Consider the following 13,488-nt stretch of genomic DNA (forward strand, 5'->3'; position numbering starts at 1 on the left):
CAGTTTCAGCTCAAACTACATTCACGACGCAAACACGCCGCTGGATTCATAGATTCATGCAGGATATCTTGAGCTCGGGTGTTTTTGTTGACTCACGTTTTTATTCTCGCTGAAAACACATTTTAAAGTCGAGATTATGCAAAAATGCGAGATAGCAGCTGCTCCTGTCAGCTTTACCTGAGTTTGTCTCACACAGGCGAATGAGGAGTTTCTGGACTGGAGGCGTCATGGAAGTCGTCGTTGTGAACACCAGAGGAGATTGTGAAGTTTCAGCAGGAGAGCATCTGGAAGAAGAGAGGGATGATGGAGGAGAAGATGTGGAGTTGCTGGAGTTACAGCTGAGTGGAGGCTCGCCGTGGGGGTTCACTCTCAGAGGAGGACTGGAGTATCACGAGCCGCTCGTCGTTACCAAGGTACTTCTTCAGTTCATCGCATTATAATCCACACACACACACACACACACACACACACACACCTATGCTGATATTCCAGATACGCATACCCTGGAGTACTTTTGTGCTTTGATATGATAATCAATTACTGACATTAGAAAGGCAGCTATATTTTCACCTCTCAAGACAACACCAAGTGAATAATGCTGTGGGAAAATAATATGATAGAAAGGCCTATGTGTAAAATATAACTTAAAATATAAATTAGGTTACGTAAAAAAACTTTTATATGTATAATGTCTAGTTTTTGTTGTGTTTTATTATTGAATTTAATTATATGGGTTTAATATATGAAATACAATAATATACTAATATTAATACCATTTTAATTTATTTTAATATATTCATATGTATTTCTTTTAATCGATGTATGTATTTTTTTAATAATTTAATATACTTTTCATTATTTTTAATTTTAATTAATTTATTATTTACGTGTAAAAATTAATTATAAATATACTCACTACTACTGATGTTGCCTATTATTTATTTTAGTAAAATTTTTGTTGTCTACTTATTTATGTAATATTTAATTTTTTAACTATTTTATAAAAATACATTTATATATTAATGTATTGTATCATATATATATATATATATATATATATATATATATATATTATAACACAATTATTTATGTATTTAATTACAGTATTTGTTTGTGTTATTTTTATTATTATACCATTTTTCTTCAATGTTTTTCTAAAAAAAAAAAATCCACTGGACCCCAGTTTGAAAACCTCTGCATTAAGGCACCATAGTATTACCGTCTGATTCTGTACCATGGTATCGCCATGTATTTTTAGTTAGAGTCATTTGTATTCTGAAAAACTGGATTTATTGTGCTTACAATTTGAACACCGTGGACTTTTTGGATCTGTACATGTTGATTGAAAAATTGGTGCAAAGCTGTGGAAATCTCAACATTTTTATGTCAATGTTCTTTATGTTACTGTCTTACTGAACATCCCTTCTCTTTATTGTGTGTTTGGGTTAAAAATATGACCCCATTATATGATACACCATATACACCATGGTTGATTGGATGTTGAGATGTGGGCGTGGCACTCAGGTGTATGCAGATGAGCAGGTGCACGCAGGGGGCGGGGCTTAAGCACACTAAATGATTGTTGAATCCTGCATATGTCATCAGCATGGGAATCAACAAGGTCCAGTTATGACATTTTGATAAATATTATTAGCTCAAAACATTTTAAATAAAAAAAATTATAAATAAAACATATAAGGATAATTGCTGACGGTAAGATCATGCATTAACAAAATTTCATGCCGACTTTAGCAAACACATGATGTTTTTGTCGTTTTGTTAATAAACCTGGGTCACTGAAAGGTAAATGAACACTATAGTCACACTTCATTGCACAAAATCATTGCATTAGAAGTGTCTAAGTATTACACAAACACACTTGACATGTAACACTCACACATACATTTCCTGTGCACTTCCACCAAAATGGCTGGTTGATGGTTTTTAACGTTTTACAATGAAGAAATTAAGACTAAATTTTAAGTATTGTGAAATTAAAAATAAAATGTATATTATTTTTATTAAATACCTTTTTTCTTTTCTTTTTCTAGTAATATTTTATTTCATTTAATAACAATAATATATATTATTTTTATAAATGATATTAATTTATTATTATGAATTATAATTATATAAAAAAATATAAAACAATAACAGTTATTATTTTTTATGCTCATATTGATAAATAATCACTAAGTTGTGCAGCCCCACAAAAAAGCACAGCAAAGCTTAAAAAAAAAAAAGAAAAAAAAGCATTTTAAATTAAAATCACAATTTATATATTTTCACCCGTTTTGTGCCATTACAGCATTTGTTCATTTCATTTGTCTATTTTTGGAGTTTTGGCCCTTGTGGATTAAACTGCAACAAATAAACAAAAGATCTAATTAAAATTCCTAACATTTTTTTCTGTAATTTCCTGTAAACATATTCTTGTGTAATTCTTCAGCATTGCTTATTTTAATGTGAATTATAAAGATAATCTGGAGTTAGTCAAGATTTCAATCAAGTGTTTGTGAATCCTGAGCCACTTTCACTGCCAAAACCACGAGGTCACATGTGTGAGCACTACTGAATGTGGACGATCTGAAACCTTACAAATCAAGATTACAAACTGATCTGAAATCAGCTGCTTTGGACTTTGTGGGATGTGAAACGAGCTGTAATCTAAAGTTTCAAGCTCCTGAATATTTAAGTGCAGCGCTCGGGTTTCCAGCTGATAGACGTTACACTGACTCTCATGGGTGGTTTGGTTGAGTGATTAGGTCTTTGTTCATGTCCTGTCCTCATCATGGTCCTGTAGGGTTGATGTTGGTCTGAAAACAAGGCCTCGTCTAATGCTGTTTTCTGAATTAAACTATGGATTGACTTTCTGAGTCACATATAAACAAAACATGCCTAAAATAGAACTCTATGAAATCTTTTTAATTATATCCCAGATTCTGTATTTTCTGATTTATGGATTCTGTTTGAATGGTTTAAATAATGTATGAAGACTCAATACATACTGTGAAGAATTAACATGATGAATATGTGTATAATATTACTTTTTTATAAAAAAATCTTAGTTTCTATTTGATTACATTAAGGTTTTTTCCCCCTAATCATTAAAGTACTGTACTGTATTATTTATGTATCTTGTGCTCAGTTTTTGTTTTATTATTTAATTTAATTTAATTATAGTTTATTATTTAATTTAATTTAATTATATACATTTAATTTATTGTATTTCTTTTAACCTAAGTATTTATGTAATTAGATATACTTTTTACAAATTTTTATTTATTTTATTTAATCTGTATTAAAATTATTATCATTTGCTTAATTTAATCTAATATTATTATCATTTGCATGTGTAAATATTAATTTGAAGATACTTTTTTTTTTTTTACATTTTTCTACCACTATTGCTAGATGTAATATTTATTTGTCAAATTTTTGTATTTCATCAAATTGTATTATTTAATTATTTTAATATATTGTATTATTTATTTATTTTAATCAAATTATGTGTATGTATTTATTTTATACTTTTTAATTTGTTTTATTAAATTAAATGAAAAATAATAATATATTAAAAATATAATAAAACATCAAAAAGCATGTCTAATTAGCTGAATTAATACATTTTAAACATTTATTAACATTACATTCGTCTTGACAAAAATAGGGCCGCATGAAATCTGTTTTATTTATCTCCAAAAAATCTTTTAAATTTTATTAATTCTGTTTTAATGGTTTAATTCTAAATAATAAAATATTGAAATATAATACAAAATCAAAAAGTTAAATTCATACATTTTATTAATTATTAAAGTATTAACACTGTGAATTATTTGGTAAAATATATATGATTGGTATTAAAGTATTGTTTATTATTTTTATTACATTAAATTAAACCATTATAATGGAACCCAGATTATTGTTTTTTGGGGGAATACATGTTGTTGACTTCATTTTTCCTGTCACGTATCATTCCTAAGCAGAACTTCCAGCAGATCTCCAATCGGCAGAAACACAAACCACATCCTTCCCAACATGGAAGTTGCAAACAGATATTCCATAAATAACCGTAGACGTGTCCAAGATGAGGTTTTATTTATCCCTGGTTCTGTTATCAGGGGTTTGACTCTTGCAGTGAAGTGACGTCTGCGGTAAAGCAGATATAGATGTTTCTTTTGGATGCTGATGTTTGTTTTAAACTCGTTGTGTTTGTTTGTTTAGGTGGAGGACGGAAGTGGAGCGGCGCTGGGTCGAGTGCAGATCGGGGATCAGATAGTCAGCGTTAACTCAGTTCTTCTCAGCGGTTACAGACTGGAGGCCATTTGTCTGGTTAAACGCTCACATAAGACGCTCTCTCTGGGAATAAAACGGTAGGATTCCACGTAACATCAACACTGACCTGGTTTGATGGTTCATTTGCTTTGCTAGTTAATTGACGTCTCCTCCAACCACCTGTCATAGAGACACTGGCAGAATATACATAATTATTATTACACGGCTCTGAGGAATACTTGATTCTGATTGGTCAATCGCGCCATCCAGCGGTATAACAACCGCTGAAGTAACAAAAGTTTTGCGTTTAGTGAGCTAATAAAATATTGAGCTAATGAAAGTGAGCTAATGAAAAAATACACGGTGAGACTTGGAATTGATCTGTCGGCTGTTGATTATATTGTGAAAAGTAAGTGTTGCATTTGGATTAAAGATTACGAGGTCAAAAATGTACTTCAAATACATAATTATACACTGATGAATTGTTCATAATAAGACCAAAAAATAGTGTCAGTTTCAATTTCATTCCGTATTTAAGAAAATTCCTTACATTTGATTCACACATTATCTATGAATTTAAATCTGGATCTGAACTGAAGCATTCTGGTTTTCCTCTGAGATTTCGTAGTTATGCTGACGTGTTTATGATTGATACTTCTGCCAAACCACAATGTGTGCTCTGTGTTTATTGTTGCTGAGCCGTGGTGTTGAGTTCCACCTTAGCGTCTGATAGAAGGAATTCGCTGCGATTATATCCCTGTCTGGAAATAAAAGTCGCACTGTGAATATCACACAACCTTACAGATATTTTTAAGATGTTCCTATCTGACTGGAGTGCTTTAGTCAGCAAGTAGTTGGATTAATATGGTAGTTACAGTTGTATCCTCTTCATTCAAGGACAAAATTTAGGCCTGAGTGTATTTCTTAAACTGGTTTAAACAAGTTTTTAACCAAGAATTCATCCCATAAATGACACTATTAAAAATAAATTTTGACTTTTTGCACAGGCAGGGTGAATCCACCCAGAACACCCTAACAACTGCATAGCAACACCTTGGCAACCACACAGATCATCCTATAAATGCATATCATTACCCTGGCATCCACCAGATTATCCTAGCAAATACATAGCAACACCCTGGCAACCACAATATTATCCTAGCAAATACATAGCAACACCCTGGCAACCACACAGAGCATTCTAGCATCCTAGCAAATTCATAGTAACACCCTGACAACCACATAGAGCATCTTAGCAAATGCATTGCAACGTACGGTCAACCGCACAGATCATCCTAGCAATTGCATAGCAACACCCTGAAAACCAACAAGAGAATCCTGACAACTGCTTAGCAACATTCTAGTATGCTAGAAAATGCATGGCAACACCCTAGCAACCATCCAGTGCACTCAAGCAACTACATAGCAATGCCCTGGCAACCACACAGAGCATCCTAGAAAATGCCTAGCAACACCCAGGCAACCCCCAGAGCATCCTAGCAAGTGCATAGCAACACCCTGACAACCAAAAGAGCATCCTAGCAAATGCATAGCAACACCCTGGCAACCACAAGAGCATCCTGGCAAATGCATTGCATTGCAACACCCTGGCAACCGCCCATAGCATTCTGACAACTGCATAGCAACACTCTGGCAACCACCCAGAGCATTCTAGCATCCTAGCAAATGCATAGCAACACCAAAGTAACCAGTCAGAGAAAATACTACTTTTTAAAAAAATATTGATAATGTTGATTTCTCTTTGTCATGCATAGTTTGTTGTATTTTGTATGTAGTGTTTGGTTAAAACTAAAGCGCAAAGACACAGAAACAAGCAGGAGCAGTCGTGTGAGCTTTCCGTCTCCAGCCTGTGTTTGTTCCAGGCGTTACGGCAGAAATCAGCATGACATTTGTGAATATGTGACTACATTATTTGACAGTGTGGAACAAAAGTGGCGTCATCATTGTGTGCTGGTGCACGCCGTCCCACAAAAGAGGCCCATGGGTCGGCCATTGTGTGTCGACACGGCTCTGCTGGGCTTCATGTGCAGGACTGGGATCTTTGGGTCAGTGTTTCTCTACATCAGGGAGTTTATATGCATGATGAGGCGATGAGACTAAAACAATCCTCACCCATAATGCTGTGTAGAGATTTGTCTAATGCTTCCTACCCAAAATCTGTAGTTGGACACGACAGAGATCCTCTCAATATTATTTAGAGCATGTTATTGTTACGGAGCAACTTTATTTGGTCAATTTTATTCATGCATACTTTACATAAACACATCAGTTATTGGTCAGTGTTACATTCCCTTTGTCGACCCCATCAGAGCATTTAAGGCCCTACAGCGCCATCTAGTGGTGTTTAAAATCTCTAAAAATCATTGCATCAGATCATGGCTGCTTCTGAAAGTGCATTCTCTCGAGTAGGTACTTGAATAAGTAATTACTTAATGGTTGCTAAAAAAGTACGTTCTATATAGTATGAATGTGTGTAGTATGATTGTAATCTGGACGGACTACATCCGCCATGCTGTCAGTCATTTATCATTTGTTATTCATAAATCGTCTCACGTGGCCTCGTGGGATAGTAAAGTGTCCATCGTATGCACACTTCAGTGTGTCTTTATCAGTGTGCACAAACAGCTCAACGATGGACATGTTCCACTATTTTAGAATCATTGAGATACTATTATGATTATCATTAATATTTTGAATTAGTTTTTATTTTTATATTTTCTGTTTTCATTTTTTTTTTAAATACTAATTAAGTAATTTTGTTGCTTTTGTCATTTTTATATAGCTTTTATTAATTTTTCTTTCAGTTTTAGAGTTATTTTAGTGCATCAAGTTACTGAAGTTAAAAATAAATGAGCTGAAATAAAATAAGTTCTGGTTATTGTAAGTAGTGTGTGTGTGTGTGTGTGTGTGTGTGTGTGTGTGTGTGTGTGTGTGTGTGTGTGTGTGTGTGTGTGTGTGTGTGTGTGTGTGTGTGTGTGTGTGTGTGTGGATTTACTTTAGTTAACAAATTAATAACATTTTGTCTTCATTTTCAACAAACAAAAATCTGACAAAAAGGCCGAACGTTTTGTGCATCTTTCTATGCAATAAATGAAAGTTGTTTTGATATGTTGCATCTAATGCAAAAGAAACTCAGGAATTTTTAAGTGACTTGGTTATCCAAATTCTTTTGAGACTATTGAGAGTTTGCAAAATGTCAACTTTATTTAAAACAATTGTTTAAAACAGTTTAAATCAAATATGATCAAATTACAAAAACAAGACTGAAACAACAGTTTTTATTCTGGCTTTATAGCACCTATTTATTTTTATTGCACTTTCTTTTAGGGTATATCTGAAACTTGTAGTGTCTTTGTCCGACTTTTTGAGGTGGGCCAAACTGCTAAGTACAGTAATGCAAAAGCATTTTATAAAATTTAAAAAATGAAATCAATTTGATCAAAACTACAACATCAGAGTTGTGTCCAGTTCTGAGCCGATGTCGGCTGATCCCTGAATCCAATTACTCACACAGCAGAGGTTTACCAGGAGGAAAACAACACCACACACACATTCACCTGCAACCAGATAAAACTATGTTTGATTATTATTATTTTAATTTTTTGCACTTTAATTCTAGAGATGTGTTGCATATGAGACTGCTGGTGTCATTCCAGTCCAGAGTCATGATATCTGTGTTTTTTCACCATGATGATAATCTCCCCCTGTGGTTGGAGAGATGGATGAGTCCATTGCCTAGGTGAGTTTGTTTGGCGCGCTGTGATTGGCTGCTGGCCGTGAGCTCGTGTTTTGGTCTCCGGACTCATAGTAAAGCACACAGACTGAACTCTGAACGCGTTCCACTATGAAGATGGAAACACTGCTAGATACAGATCAACAGGTATCTGCTCTTTTACATCTCAAGGGCTGTTTGTAATGATGCGTGTAATGCATATGTTTGGTTTATAGTTTACTTTTGTATGTAACATGTAAACATCTACGTTTATGATATCCATATATTGATTTGTGATGGTCACAAACAATATAGTAATTATTTTATGTACACATCTACATGATGCATAATGTTTACTCTATTTTAAGGTGATGTAGTTACATTGTACTTACTCAGTTAAGTACTGATTAATATTAATTAACTACTTGTACTTACTATAGTGTTAGGGTTTGGCTCTGGGTTAATTACTTGTAATTATGCATAATTTACTGTTATTTCTATAGTAAGTACATGTAGTAATGTGTAACTACGTCACCTTAAAATAAAGTGTTATCCATAATAATTACATCTTTATTTAACTATAAGTTCGACAAAATGGCAGAAAACTTGATGTCAGATATTTGACATTTTAAGCTCTAGATCAGTGTTATTTTAGTATAATTGAGAAGCTATTATAGTTTTTATTAATATTTTTAAGTAATTTTTATTTAATAATATAATAATATTTATTAAGTAGTTTTAGGTTTCCCATTTTTTCATTTTCGTTTTAGTACTCTTGTTGTGTTTTTTGTAATTTCTTTGTGTTTTTAAAACGTCTTTTTAGTTTATATGAATTTTTATTTCGGTATTACATCAAGTTAAACTAAATGAAAATAATAAAACGTTTATTTTAAGTAATTTCAAGTAATTTTCATTTAATGCCTATTTAGCTTTTATAATGAATTTTATTTTAAATTTTAGTTGTTTTATCACGTTAAACTGATTGAAAATGACAGGCTTGAGATAAAATAAGTATAATTTTTTTAAATATTTTATTTTATTTCAGTTACGTTTACTTAATTTCAAGTGACGAATGATTAATAATTGTTATTATTAATTTATGGTTTTAGTTTGAGTGCAGTATAATGGCCCTGGACTGTACGTGTTTGATCGTGGTCTCGTGTCCCGTCGTCTCGGACTGTCCTCGTTTGCCGTGGCACCTGTTACATCATGAGCGGGTTTGACGAGGGCTGATGAAGCTCAGGGATTTGAGACGCAGCCGTATTTAGAGAAACTGCAGGAGCTGATCTCATTTGGAGGTTTTGTTTTCAGGAGTTGGTTAGAGAACCTTTTGGAAGAGGAGTTCTCAGTTATGTTTGATTTATTTTATTTATTTATTCACTTTTGGCTCAGATGATTCTCCTTAAATGCTTTAGGGAAGAAGATATAAAAAAATAGACACAATAGTTGAAAATACAGTAAGAGTATAGAGCTGTAAAAGGATAGTGGAGAGCATCTCATGAGATTTAGATACGAAAGGATATAATTAGTATCTCTGAATTTTGCAGATTCAAGACTCAAGATTGAAAAGTATAGGCGTATTGATTAGCTAAAATCTGCTGCAGATCAGAAATTTACTGTAAAAAAACTGAGATTTACAACAACAACAAAAAAAAAACCAGTGGCAAGAACTTTACTGTAAAAATCCCATTAGCTAGAACTTAAATTTACAGTAAAAATGTATATTCCCTTAAATTAAATAATGTTAATATACTTCATTATTAAAATCTGTTTATTACCTTTATGTAATACTGACAAACACATTAAAAACAGAAAGACATAAAGAGAAAGAAACATGATGAGAAGTATATTTCCACAAGCTGAAGTAAAGATTCACAGTGTCATAACCAAATATACAAAACACCATTATGGTAACACACACAACTGCAAAATACTGGATTAAACATTCATAACAACATAAGATGGAACATAAAAGCCTAATGTACATAACAAATAAGTCTAATAAGCAATTTGCTTACTTATGCACTGTTCTATGTCGTTTTGTAGTATAAATAGTGTGATTTGTGTGTGTTCAAAGTCACACTGAACCCAACCCACTTTAAATACCTGGATGATGCACTTAATTAACCGAAAAAACAAAGTGTGGAATGTTGGACACTTCATGCACTCAAATTAATGAAAAAAATGACCTTATAAAGTCCATACTACACAGTTGAGGACATAGTGCATAAGTACATAGTGTATAAATGCATAGTGTATAGTGTCATTTAGGACAAATAACTAGTTATTTTAATGGAAAATTCTGAAAAATGTTAATTTATGTTTTTCACTGCACCAAAAACGGTACATTTAACAGTATTTTAATGAAATGTCCACTTGACGGGTTGCATTTTCTCAGTCTTTTACAGTTAAAATTACATTACAGTAGTTTTTTTACAGTTTGTGGATTGAAATGATTGTATTGTTTATAGTATGGATCTATCCGCTCTCTCGCTGGCTCTCTGTGGCCTGTGTGAGCCATAATCCTGCTGATGATCATCACGGCACTTTCTATTGTTGTGTGTCTGTCTGCCTCTATTCAGGCTTCAGTCCAGGTTAATCACTGGGTTGTGAACGGTGACTCAGCTAACGGACAGTTCAACGAGCTGTTAAAGGTGCAGTAAGCGATTTCTTGGAAATGCAAAGTTTTGTCATAAAACTCTAGATGGCGCAGGCTGATTGGTCCGTAGCTCAATCTGCTTGCAATCACATCATTTTCTATAGGGCGCAGCTGATTGGTTCCTGCTGTATCAGTAGCCAATGAGCTCGTTGCTCAGCCTTCAAATACTTCGTCAGCATTTCGTGAGCGCGCTTTCAGAAACCCTTCTCCTTCCCCAGCTCCACCTGCATAGATCTGCTAGGGTCATTCATGTACGCTATATTTACAGGTCATTCATGTACGCTATATTTACGGGTCGTTCATGGACGCTATATTAATGGGTCATTCATGCTCGGCAATAACAGCAGCAGCAGCGTTGCAGATCTGTCTCGCCAAGACCAAGCATATCAACATTGTCATATTCATTTCTAGTGTTGTGCCTGAACGCGTTCATTGAACGATAGTTCATGAACTCGTTCATATTTTGTGCGAAAGTGAACTGAACGTACTGTATTACTGCCTGATGAACGTTACTGTGAACTGGTTCATTATGGTGTGTTTGAACAGCAACATATGGAAAAAAAGTGAACTAGTTCAAAATTTTAAAGTATGACCTATGAACTGAACTAGTTGATTTTAAAATTTGTGAACTGAACTTTGAACTAGTTCATGTAGAAAGTGAACTTTCCCAACACTGTTAATTTCCATGTCAAACACTGCAAGAGTTATAAGTGTTTGACTTTTTTGAAATCAACATTCAAACACACACCCCTCCCTTCATTGCTCCGCCCCCAAAATAACAAACACGCTACGCAACACCTGAGGCAACAACAACAGATATCTTGGTTCTGCAAAAAACTATGGGTCTAAATCACTAAGCATGCGTATGCGTGTGTGAAATGTGTGTACAAATGATTTTAAGAACAAATCATGATTCACTTAAAAAATTCGTAATAAAATGTATTCTAAATGTACGAAAAAATATAGGAACAACTGAATCCACACGTGCGCAAAAAGCACTTACTCTGTACGGCCTTATAACGTGCCAAGAAGTTATGGTTCATCCTAATACGACTTAAATTATATTGAACCATGTTGCATTAATTGTGATAATACATATTGTGCATGAGCGATAATAGATGAGATGAGATGAGAAAGGCTGTGAGAAAAGCGTGTGCGGAAAGCCCTTATATGGAGATGGTTTGGGTGTTTTATGCAAATGACTAACCTCGTGCACTCATTTAGAATACTTTATTCTGTATAGAATTACAAATACACTAATATCGGAACGATGTTAAGAACAAATTCATGTGTGTACGAACGTGTTGTGAATTAGGCGGAATCGTTTTTCGTGTACCTTTTCGTAAGAAGTTGCGTACAAATGTGATATAATCCACGCAATTATTGGTGAAAGAGACCCATTGTTACTCAAGTATCGAGCAAAAACTAAGGAACTTCGGCAAGCTTTTCCAATATTAAAAATAATATCCAATATTAATATTAATAATATATCAGCCATCTGTCTAATTAAAGAAAAAAACTGATCTCTTACAGCAGAAATATTCTTGATATTCTGAAATCTGAATAATAACTGGTGCTTTCTTAACCCCTTTAACTAATTATTAGCATTGATTTTATTTCATAGAAAGTTTGCATTTTATTCTTTAATAATACACATAATTTTTTGCATTTCTGAATATGGTGACATATATAACATTTAGACAGAGGGCTAGTTTTTAATACGGAAAAATGCTGTATTTAAAATTTTTACTTAGCATATATTTATTAATTGTTATTTTTTCATTAATTAATTGTTAATATTTATTTATTACTATTTAGCTATTTAAAATGTTTATTTTTCCATATTTCAGTTAATTGGTACTAATGTTATTTGTCCATAGTCCTGCTTTTATTTGCTCATGATATTTGATAGACCTTCAGCCAATTAGATAAGCAGATTTGGTAGCATGTTACTATAATACTCCTCGCCCTGCCCTGTCCCAAACGTCTGTAATCCCTCAAGGAAATCTGCGATTGACTGGGACGTGCCAGAAGACAGATACTCACTGTTTGTGTCGTTTCAGGCTGTGCGGTTGCATCATACTTGTGTTTTCATCATATATGGGTTAAAGGCCAGACGCTTAACCTACATTAGCTTTTAGTTGTAGACACTGTGGAGGTCTTTCCACACATGCCTAGAGAATAAAGATATGTCCATACATCTTAACAAGCATTGGAGATATGCAACTGGCTGGAAAAATATGCAGCCAAGCAAAGTCAATGCATTAATGAAGCTCCTGATGTTGAACCAAACGCTTTTTCTGGTTTAAACCAGGTCAAGAAACTGGGGTAAGTAAAGTTTGGCTATTTGACAGCATCTGTTGTCTGTTGTCATACTGTTTGTGGTAATGCATTTATCATTAGTGTTGGGTTACAAGTAACATGAGATACGTAATCAGATTACTTTTTCCAAGTAACTAGTAAAGTAATGCATTATTTTTAAATTGACAACAAAAGTTACTAAGATAAAATTAGGGATGCAAATTTCGACAGCTAAAAAAGGCATTATCGGTCAAAATAGCTGAAAATATTTGCCTAAATTGAAAATAAACATGTGATCTGTTGTTAAGCATCATACACAAAAAAACAGTTTTGTGTCATAAAGTGTTGAAATGGTCTTAAGTAGCAGAATACAACAAGCATAATTGTTTCAGGGAGAGACCAAACAATACCAAGTACATGTAAATAGTATACACATGCAGCTTATAGGCCACGTTTTGGTTTGTAGCTTCATCAAGCATTAGTAAACCATACATTTATTTCGAGCAGGTGTTCTCGATTC

General features: G+C 33.5%; 1 protein-coding gene across 1 annotated transcript in view; it reads left to right on the plus strand.

Annotated features, from left to right (window-relative positions):
* LOC143711985 (protein Shroom2-like) overlaps nucleotides 1–13,488 on the plus strand; it is a 30,679-nt gene continuing 17,191 nt past the window's right edge. Inside the window, exons 1-2 of the mRNA XM_077204221.1 lie at nucleotides 1–413; nucleotides 4,225–4,373. Of these exons, the coding sequence (XP_077060336.1) occupies nucleotides 201–413; nucleotides 4,225–4,373 (362 nt within the window). The 5' untranslated portion in view covers nucleotides 1–200. The remainder of the gene's footprint in view (nucleotides 414–4,224; nucleotides 4,374–13,488) is intronic.

The sequence above is a fragment of the Siphateles boraxobius genome, unplaced genomic scaffold, assembly GCF_051911475.1.
Source record: "Siphateles boraxobius isolate OS27281-9 unplaced genomic scaffold, OSU_SipBor_1 5, whole genome shotgun sequence".
NCBI classification, from domain to species: Eukaryota; Metazoa; Chordata; class Actinopteri; order Cypriniformes; family Leuciscidae; genus Siphateles; species Siphateles boraxobius.